The sequence below is a fragment of the Leptopilina boulardi genome, unplaced genomic scaffold, assembly GCF_019393585.1.
Source record: "Leptopilina boulardi isolate dan_hultmark-lab unplaced genomic scaffold, ZJU_Lbou_2.1 LbouV2_213, whole genome shotgun sequence".
Classification (NCBI taxonomy): domain Eukaryota; kingdom Metazoa; phylum Arthropoda; class Insecta; order Hymenoptera; family Figitidae; genus Leptopilina; species Leptopilina boulardi.
In genome coordinates this window covers 1821036-1832414 of record NW_026137767.1, presented here as the reverse complement: position 1 = coordinate 1832414, position 11379 = coordinate 1821036, and the positions used below count along the sequence as shown (strand labels likewise).

The following is an 11379-nucleotide window of genomic DNA, read 5'->3' as shown; positions in this document are numbered from 1 at the left end:
AAATGATTGAAAAAAATTATAATTTTTGTTTTAAAAATATTTTGCAATTTTTCTCTTTGTAATTCAATTTAAAATTTTTTAAATGCTAATATTCTTCTTACATTTCAGTGAGCAAATCGGATATAATTAAGAAAAAGAGTAAAAGAAGATTGAAATATCCGAACAGGCGTAATATGAGTTTCGGTAGTTCTGATATAAGCAGGGCGAAATCTTGTACAAGGTCAATAAATCAAAACAAAAGAAAAAAGAAGCCTGCGGTAAGAGACTTATTGAAATATAAAACTTAAGATTTTCAGCACTATAATAATATTTACGTCCAAAATTTATCTTTATAAATCCTGATTATAAAATAGGAAATTCTTATACAATAATTATATACAATTTTTGAACTAGAACTTAAATGTTTAAAATTTTTCTTAATAAAATTTCTGAATTGCTTTTTTGGTTTAATCAGATTCAATTCCTCAATGTTTTCAATCCAATTTTTTAAAATACACTTATTTTTAAATAAAGAAATTTAATTTCTAACTTAACCATGGAATCACAACGTGAATCAAAAATCTAATTGCATTGTGCTTATTGTATGTTGTTTTATTTAAATCAAATGAATTATATTTAAACCAATAAATTCAATATTTAAAAGTAATAGTACTTAATTAATTTAAATATATGGTTTTTTTATTGAAGTAAATATTTATTTAATGACAGTTAAGTAATCAGTATTTGCATCAAATAATTAAAAAATCAAATTCTTACTATTTCTTATTGCCTTTCATCTTAATTTAGCCAAAATTAAATTTATTTAAAATGTAACCTATGAAAAATTTAATATCCAAAATTATGTGGGTTCTGATAATTCGGTTCCTGTTTCACCTTCATGAATTTTATTTTCATTAATAATAAATTAACTTGAAGTCCACAACGTTAAACAAAAAAGAAATTGTCAATAAATATTTTATTTAATGACAACGCAGCACTATTGATAATAACAACAGAGATATATGAAAAAATAGTATTTTTATTTGCGCTTAAAGAGAAATTAGATATTTCTTAAGATTAATCTAATATTACTTTAAATAAATTTCTTTCATTGATCATCGTTGCAGTCTACGACTTTGTTAAAAAAATATTTTAATAGTATTTTTCTTCTGTAAAATTTATATTATTTTTCACTTCAATAATTTTTCTGTAATGATTTACATTTATGCATATAGGCTGAAAAAGAGAGAGAAAAGTTGACAAGTTCAGCAAACAATAAAGAGAATAAGCGAATTTTAAAAAATTATTCGATTTTAGTGAAGAATCGAAATAGAATTGAGAGTTCTTCATCAGATGACGAAGGAGGAGAAGAAAGTGTAAAAAGTGGTAAGCATTTTTATAATTTTACTTACAAATTTTTTCTTTTTGTCAGAATGCAATGGATGACCGCTTTTTTTTACCGGCCATAAAAAATTTCCAAAGAAAATTATTTTATAACATTATAGTAAAAATTCATACCTTACTTATTTATAAAACAAAATTTTTTTCAATGTAATAATGACTCTTTCTTAAATGGAACATATTCAATAGACAGGGTTGCCACAATATTTCCATTTTGAAATTCCCAGACTTTTCCCGGTTTTTCAGGTAAAAAAGTAACTTTTTCCCTCACTTCAGAAATTTTAAATTGCAGTTGAAATAATAAAGGCGTTGAAAATTTCAAGCTCTTCAAATATAATAAACAAGAAAGAATTTCCAAATTTTTTCGGTCTAATTCGAAAGTGAATCGAGTCGAGTTGTGGCAGCTCGTAATTCGAAGCTTCGGATTTCGAATTGGTTTTTTCGATTCGAATTTCGCCTTGTCTATTCGAATAATATTCGGTTTGAATTAATTACGCACACCTCTAACTTCTATGCAAATTATTTTTATGTGTGATTGCAGTTGAAATATCTGCAAAAAATAATACTAATGATGAGGAAGATAAAGCATCTACAAGGTCATCACCAAGAAATAATATTTCAACTTCTACAATATTACATGAACAAATTCAAGATATTTTAACAAACGGCAAGTAAAATGTTGAATGTAAAAAAAAGATAAATGACATTTCTTGTTTTCAACCTTTTATTATATTACAATAAAAAAATTTTATTTTTCAAGCAAAATGCTTTGAAAAATTTTGCATCATGTAAAATTTAGCTAATATTATATTAAGGGGTTACATACCTTTTTGTAAGGTAAGAATGAGAAATTTTCATGAATTTTTCGTAGGCTTTTCTTTAAAATTTTTGAAAATAAGTAGTACTCGATTGGATGTACTTGTATAAAATTATTTATTAAAAAATATTGGCATTTGTTGAAACTGTGGACCTCTCACGAAAATGCCTAATTTTAACTGTCGATTGCGGTCATTACGATAAATGAGGAAAACTTTAAATGAAATTAAAAAATGAAATAAATTTCCTTCGTTTATTATGTCACCTCGTTTGTGAGTTCGAACAAAAAAAATCTTGGAAAAAATTTCCAGACAACAGGCAATCATTTCTTCTCAAAAATCGTGTTTTGGGAGATCAAAAAACATCTTTTAACAATGAAAAATCATAATGTTTGTTTAAATTAATATTTTTCAATAAAAAAATTTATATAAATACATTCAAACATGTACTACATGATGAAATATATTTGATTTTGAAAAATTCCAAAGAAATGTATAAAGAAATTCATAAAAACTCTTCAATTTTACAGGGAAAAAATGTATGTAACCCCTTAATATTACTTGTTAATATTGATGCAATATTACCCGATCTAGTTGAGAGAATATTAGTATTAGTGGCACGAATATAATAATTTTTTTTTAAATATAAATTATTCAAATCTTTGATAAACTAACTCACTTTTTGAAGAAGTAGAGAAAAATATTTCATTATAGTAAATGATTAACCTTTATTTCATTTTTAGTTTTATTTTTGGGGCTGAGTAATTGCAAAAATTTGAAGTTCATATTATAATACTAAGGTAATATTATTAATTACATTATTAATACTCAAGAATATAAACTTTTTTAGGACCAAAAAAAAGAATTTTTTATTCTTGTCCAAGTTCAGCTACATTCGAATCTACAATACCAAACAATGCAGAGGAATCAACTCAAGAGTATCATGGTAACTTTAACATTAATTACTTATTGAATTTATTAATTTCTTGCGTAAGAAAATTAACATTACAAATTCAAGATAATGATTATCTGGAATTTGTAATTGTAGACTTTGAATTTTTGTCTTTTTATAAATTCTAATTGTTTAGTATTTATTTATTTAATTTATTTGTAGGTATTTTTTATTTAGTTTTTACCTTTGTTTAATTTATTACCTAAAATGTAGCAGGTCATTAACCTAACGTCGCAAAAAAATTTTAAAACAAGGAAGTGAAATTTAATTAAAATTCTTTTTATTTTTCCTTAAATATTCTTATAAAATTTTCAGATCAAAGAGGGACCACGCATTCAAATTTAATGGGAAATTGTTCTTCATATGATACCACATTGTTAAGAGAAGGCGAATCTTTTGAAACCCAAAATGGTAGGTATTATCAGTTGATACACAGATAGCATGTAATCTTGCGGAAAGTTTATGCAAACTTCAAATGTTCAAGTTTCAAATGTTTGAGCTTCAAAATTACCTAATTTTAAGAAAATTAAAAAAAAAATTTTCTAATTTCATACAGTATTAAGGCGGAATCTCACATACAGTCGTTCAATGTCACAATTTTGTATTTAATAAGAAAGATATATTAAATTTTTAATTTATCTTAATGGAAGCGTAAGGAATATAATTTTCAACAATTTAAACAATTAAAAGTTGCATTGGAATAAAGTTACAATTTTCTGTCATAAAGAACTATTTTCTAATTTTAGGTTATGTTACCTAAATCATTTTTTAATGACAGAAATTTTTAGTTTTAATTTAAATAAAAATTTATATTGTTTAAAATGTTGGCAATTAAATTATTTAAGCTTTCACTACATAGAATTTAAAATGTAGTTCAACTTTTTCATATAAAATACGAAATTATCACATCGGAATAACTTTTATTCCGATTCTTTGTCCGAAACTTCCTTAAAACAGATTCTATGATTTAATACTGTATAAAATTGAAAAAATTTTGTTTTAATTTTCTACAAAATTAGGTAATCTCGCGCAAGCTTTCGACAAAATTACTGCAACGTTATGGCTATCCTGTGGCAAAATTGTCGTGCAATATTGCCGTGGTGGGACATTTGAAGCTTGTACCGGAATATTGCAAATATACCACGGCAAACTTGCTGCAAGATTACGTGCTATCTGGGTAATAATATTAATAATGATTTTTAAGTATTAAATGGTATAATACCTGAACCAAGTATAAGTAAAAGGATTCAACATCCTAGAAAAAGACGAAGCAGAATGTATGAACATGATACCAATACAGACGAGAGAGATCAAGTAAGTGATATTCAATATAATGAGATAATTATTAATGTAATTAAAAAAAATGTCAAGGCATTGAATTAAATTTGAAAAATGTTATCAATATTCGCGGTAGATAATTGGCGCCAAGTAAAAATTGCGAATATATAGACATTTCACGTGAAATGTCCCAAGTTAAGAAATTAATTTCTAGAAACAAGATGTAAATTGGTAAAATTGTTAAAAATCAAGGTCAAATTAAAAAAATTTGTAAAAGCGAAAAACTTGTAATTTCTTCATTTATAGTATTTAATTTAGTATGATTGCAGTTTGTCAACATTCAGTCATGAATTAATTTATTCAAATTTAGGTTTAAATTATTTCAAGATTTTTTCTTTTCTAAAAGTTTCAGATCTGTGAAGGTATTTCTGTCCACATGGATGTATGGCAGTCTATAAAGACTCAACGTGATTCGCAATTTGTCAAGGACTTGGCTGAAATCATTTGGGGGACCACTACATTACAAAAGCGGTGTTTGGACAGTTCAAAATTAACATATGATAAAGAAAGAAAACAGTTGACTCCCGAGAAATGCAAAATAATAATAAGTAATTCAACATCTTGCTCATTATAACTATACCCATTTAGTTTTATCATTTTTTAAAATATTTATTTTTTTTTTTTTAATAGATCACTTACAAAATAAGGTTACGGAAAGTAAAGTGACTGGATGCAAGAGATTATCCAGAGTCAATAAATTTTGGTCTTACATGACAGAAAAAATTTATGATTCAAGAAGAAAATTAAATTTTACGTCTGTTGAAGAAGTCTAACGAATTAGAAAAAAAGTTTTTATTGAAAACTAGGAAAATGTATATGTAAAACGCGTTTCATCGCCATTTCAATTGTTTAACAATTTGACTTTAAGATTTTATTTAAAAAGTTTACTTTTTCGAAAAACCATTTAAATTGTTTTTTTTAAAACAAAAAAAATTGAGTTATTTCATATAATTTATAAAACATTAATTTTGAAAAAATGTTATAATTTTGTTCAAATATATTTCATGTTATATAAAATTATTTAATAAAATATGACTGAATGTATAAATTTTTTATTTATTCAGCCCTCTGTCTAATCATATGACCTTTCTCGTTTAAAAAGATTTATTTTGACTTCTTGTGATAATATATTACTTTTCATAGACAAAAATTACAATTACATATATTTACTATTTACATTTTATTAATATATTGTATCCAGAAAATAATTATTTTAAGTTTTAACATTCTACTTTCATCTTATTAATCAAAATTAAAAAATGAAAATGCACATAAATATTTAAATATAATGTGTTAAAATACGATACAAATGATTAATATAGTTCAAATTGATTAAATCTGGTTTTAGAACGATATCGGAAACTATATGGGAAAATACATCTTTGCTTGTCCCAATTTCCAACATCGATTCCTGTATAGTTTCCGATATAGCATCCCATATGGTTCCCGATATAGTTTCCTATATGCATTTAGATAACGTTTCAGATGTAGGCTACAATCTATGTTCCGATGTCGGAATTTTCGATAGGATAACGTATTTTGGTGCGTTAATTATGAAAATGATAGTGAAAATTGAAGCAAATTTGATTAATCATGGTAAAAACCATAAAAAACACCATAAAATCATGGTTTTTTTGCGATTAACTCGTAAAAAACGTAAAATTTCGAAAAAATTTTTAGGCAAAAGTTGTAGATCTCAAAAAACGTACATTTTATCTCCTATGCATTTTTTACCAAAAATCATAATTTTTCGAGAAAAATCTAAAAAACCATAACTAACATATAAAAATGATCACTTTTGGTAAAAATATATACGAGATAAAATGTGTGTTCTATGAGATCTATAACTTTTGTTAAAAAATTTTTTTGAAATTTTGCTTTTTTTACGAGATAATCGCAAAAAACAACGATTTTAACGTGTTTTTTATGGTCAAGTTTCGCCTTAAACATTTTGTCGGTTTTTACCATGATAATCAAATTTGCTTCAATTTTCACTATCATTTTCATAATTAACGCACCAAAATACGTTAGTATACCAAGTTTTATTAAAATTGGAGGTACCCCTAATATTATAGTGTTTAAAAATAATAAAATTGCGCGTAAATTTTTGTTGCTTGATAACTTTTTTTTGGAACTTTTAAAAACTTGAGAATTCTGTCAATGTAACTTATTTTCCTTGTTTAAAAAAAAATAATTATTGAATTGTAGTTATGTAATAATTTATGTTTGATCACATTAATTTCATATAAGAAAATTCTGGTTTAAAGTGAGTTGTAATTAAGTATTAGCATTATACAAATTACATTAGTTTATTAAAAAAAATTTGCTATACGAACATTGTTACTTAATTTATTTCCAAAAAAATTGAAATTTATGCAGAGTTCACTTGATTAAAATTTAAATTCATGTCATTCTAAATTAAATGTTGATGTTAATAAACTCCGAATATAAAATTGGGTATTAAAACGCATATACCATTGGAAAAAAATATATGTATACAATAATATACTCTTTGTAATAATAAACATCTGAAAAACTGTTTGATGACTTTACAAAATAATATAAGTATCTGTTTAAAGTATTTTCGTTATAAGAGACATTTTCTCAAGATATTTCATAGCCTCCCCTGGTCGAGCCCGTTAAGGCGCTCCCAGTGCGGTTGAGAGCTATGATGGTCGAGGGTTCGCGTCTCAGAGTCAACACGTCGGAAGAATTTTTTTTTTTTTATATTATTGACGCTAAATAAAAACAAATATATTTTTTGTAACAGAGATCTAGATTTGTTACATATGTGTAACCGGGAACTCATTTATAAATGCTCTTTTAAAATTTAATAATTTATTAAATTATAATTTAAATTTAAAAATTGTTTAATAATTCTCAGTAGAGTTTTAAGAATACTCTTGCGTGAAAAAATATTAAATAATATTTTTTTAAATTAAAAAAAAAGAAAATCGGAATTGACATAGTTTCCTACATAGTAAACTACATCGTAAACTATATCGTTGCCTGTCCCATTTTCCAACATAGTTTTCTATATAGTTAACTATATAGCTTCATATATAGCTTCCTATATAGGAAACTATATGGGAAACAATATAGTTTCCCATATAGTTTCCTATATAGGTTTCGATATCGGAATTTTCGATAGGGTTGAGAAAAACTTGTTTAAATTAATGAACAATGCGGTGTATGGTAAGACAATGGAGAAGGTACGTAATCACGTAAACGTGAAACTCGTGACAAAGTGGGAGGGTGGGTACGGGGAAGAAGCTTTAATTGCTAAACTTAACTTCCACACAAGAGCTATCTTTAGTGAAAATTTGATAGCTGTGAAACTTAGGAAGACTGAGGTGCACATGAATAAACCGATTTATATAGGTCTTAGCGTTTTAGACATTTCGAAAACTCTGATGTACGATTTCCATTATGATTATATGAGGAAAAAGTATGAAAACAACTGTAGACTACTTTATACTGACACTGACAGCCTTATTTATAATATCAAATGTGAGGATGTCTATTCTGATATGAAAGCAGACATTTTCAAATTTGATACTTCTGATTATCCCATGAATAATGTATATATGGCATTCCGCAAGCCAACAAAAAAGTGTTAGGTCTTATGAAAGACGAATGCAATGGGAGGATTGTCACTAAATTTGTTGGTTTGCGTAGTAAAATGTACAGTTTACGTGTGGATAATCAAGATTTCTTAAAAAAGGCAAAAGGTGTAAAGTCTAATGTAGTTAAGAAACATATAACTTTTAATGATTACATTTATTGATTAAAAAATATTAAAATTCAATCTCGAACTCAATATTCTATTCCCTCCAAACTCCACAAGGTCCTTACTTTAAAACAGAAAAAATAGCCCTAAGTCCCTACGATGACAAAACATTTTTATTGAAACATAACAATGACACTCTTGCATGGGGTCATTATATTATAGAAAGAGGTAAAGTCATGGAAAGTGATGTAGAAATTATAGAATTATAAAATAAAATATAAGTATTATATTGTAAATAGAAAATACAAATGTAATTTTATCTATATTTATAAATATTTATTGATGTTATTTATTATATTGATCAATCTTTTATTGATGTTGTTACACCCATTGGTTTTTAAATAAATGAAATTTTTTTTCTATATACACTGAAACTTTGTCTACTTTTATTTGATAGAACCTTAATATAGTTTAACAGTTAGAAAATAAAGAGATTCACTACAAAGTTTACATTTTTATACATATTTTATTTAAAAATAACTTTAATATAAATACAATACATTATTACATTTTAGTTTAACATTACTTCAAAGTCGGTTTAACTTTTCTAAAAGTTAACTTTAACTTTTTCAAAATTTAACATTAACTTTTTCAAAAGTTAATTCTAACTTTTAAAAAATTTTTAATTTCTGATTTATTTATCCAGCTATTGCGAGAATTATCAAATCCAAGTCATTTTACAGAGACTTTATTCTGACGATTTTTGAGAACTTTCCGTCAAATATTCAGATGTTTACATCTGAATATTTGACTTTGAAAATTTCTTCTTCATAGAAACCACCTTCGATGGGTTAATCTTGATAATCCTTCAGCTTGTATGTTACCGGATTCGTTGATTTTACTTGATTGATGGAGAATATTTCAGTTTTCCAGTTGGGTGTGTATCCTTTTTCAAAAACATTTTTATACTTGCTAACTCGCACTCGAACTGATACCTCGACTGATACCAATAGCCTTGGCTATAAAATTAAATGTGTAGATATCTACTTTGATATGAAGGTAGATATTTGCAAATTTGATACATCGGATTAATCAGCTAATAATTTATATGACATTCCGCAAGCTAACAAAAAAGTCTTAGGTCTCATGAAAGATGAGTGCAGTGGGAAAATCGTAACAGAATTTGTTGGATTGCGGAGTAAAATGTGCAGTCTTCGCGTTGAAGGTCAAGATTTAAAAAAAAGGTTAAAAGTATCAAGACGGCAGTTGTGAGAAATACTATTACTCTCAATGATTGTCTATTCTGCTTAAAAAACGTTTAAATTTAATCTTGCTTAATCGTATTCAGTATATTAAAAACACATTCTTTTAACTTTTCAAAAAGTTAACTTTAACTTTTCAAACAGTTACATGCTTTTTTCATATAATTTTTCCCCAAGTTAAGCAGGAGAGACAACTACGTTGAAAGCGTACAATGATGGAAGGAACACAGGGTGGGGTACACGGTAAGAGGATCCTTAACTTGGGTTAGAGTGCGAAAGACGAATTTGGGTGTTCATACTAACACATATGCAATGTAAATACGCTATATGCCCCATGCGGCAAAACATTGCAGCATTCTTAAGCGAAGGGGCAGCAAATGGCGAGGTTTTGAGTAAAATAATCGCTGAATGTATATTATTGCTAAAGAACAGTGGTTTTTATGTGGATGTAGTAACAACAGATGAAGGACAGTGGAATAGGGGAATGTGGAAGTGTTTTGGATTAAAAGGTTTAGATGCTAGTTGTGTTCACCCTTCAGCAGAAAAATTGTGACAATCTAGGCGATGATCTTTCGATAAAGAAGTCTGTGGTTTTGCAGTGATTGTTCTCACCTCCTAAAAAACTTACGTAATTTTATGATGTCAAAGGAGGCAATAATGGTAAAAATTTTCATGAAATATACCTGCTATGGAAAATGATTTATACTTTTTATTTATTATTTTAGACTCTTGATGGTGTATTTAAGAAGGAACATTTTCGTTCTGTCATTAGATGTGATGGTGGACCAAAAAATTTGGGTCTGAAAATTGCTTATAAGTTTACACCAGATCACATAGACCCCAAATTTTACCAAAAAATGGACGTGAATAAAGCCGTTGTGATGCAGGACATATGTGACCGTCCACGACAAAACAAGGCTTAACTCCCAAAAATAAATTTTACAGGGCAAGCGATTGAAATAGAAGCAGAAACAAGGAACTAGATGAGTGGGGCAGAGCTTGAGAACGTTATAGTGTCAAAAGTAATTGACATAAACAATTTCTGACTTTTGCATGTGAAAGAGCAACTTAAAATCTATCGATTAGCATCAAAAACTCAAAATTGATTTTTTAGGAGCTAAGCCTTATTTTGTCGTGAACGGTCACATATATGTATGTTAAATGTTAATATATAGTTCAATTATAACAATTGTTTGTTTTTAGGTCTTCTAGTCTAATGTTATTACCGCCATGAAAATATATAAAACTGAAGATGAAGCTCTAAAGGATTGTGCACCTACTATCAAATTTTTGCACCTCATCAATGAGCTTATGACAAGTATGACATCTCGAAGCTCTCAAAACGCCTAAAAGTTGATAATAATATTTACCATGTATGTATGTTAATACAACTAATTACACGGTGCTACAAAAAAGTTTTTTTTGATATACTTCTTATGAAACCTATTAGAGGTTGTAAGTCTCAAAAAAGTAAGAAGAATGGTGTATATAAAATTCTCCAAACACCCCTAAATTTTCATTTTAGATCCAGAAAAACATTTTTACGTATGTTTATGCATAAAAACCTTTGTATCTTTCTTATTTCTGCACCGATTTCAAATTTTTTTTTTCATTTTGAAGCTGAGAAACAGAGCTTTTTAGCCAATACTCGTTATTTTTGTTTAAATTAATATTTATAAGAGAAAAATTACAAAACTGTTCAGAAGTTGTCATTTTTCTCGCAATTTTTCAACTTTAACTGATGTTTTCATCATTAATTTTAATTTAAACATTTTTTCTCTTCCAGCGCTATTAAAGCGTATTAAATTCTGCATCCAATGAGCCCTATTTGAATAGATTTTGTAAAAAATTAGCTTAATTATTGTAGTTTTTCTCTTTACAGGTCTATAGTAGCTGATTAAT

At 26.8% G+C, this 11379-nt stretch overlaps 2 protein-coding genes across 6 annotated transcripts in view; one reads left to right on the top strand and one right to left on the bottom strand.

Moving 5' to 3' along the window:
- The window catches only part of LOC127278886 (peptidyl-prolyl cis-trans isomerase-like), an 82362-nt gene that overhangs the window by 9534 nt on the left and 61449 nt on the right, over window positions 1-11379 (bottom strand). The gene's annotated exons all lie outside the window — the stretch shown is intronic.
- On the top strand, window positions 4839-5318 carry LOC127278887 (uncharacterized). Its single transcript, XM_051300822.1, has 2 exons — window positions 4839-5033; window positions 5116-5318. Exons 1-2 carry the CDS (start codon window positions 4862-4864, stop codon window positions 5256-5258), a joined length of 315 nt encoding a protein of 104 aa, XP_051156779.1. The 5' UTR covers window positions 4839-4861; the 3' UTR covers window positions 5259-5318.

Bases quoted from the DNA above. Each gene is read 5' to 3' on its own strand.
- LOC127278887 (XM_051300822.1), top strand. From the start codon at position 4,862: ATGGATGTATGGCAGTCTATAAAGACTCAACGTGATTCGCAATTTGTC. The intron at 5,034-5,115 runs GTAATTCAACAT...TTTTTTTAATAG, and splicing joins GAAATGCAAAATAATAATAA to ATCACTTACAAAATAAGGTT.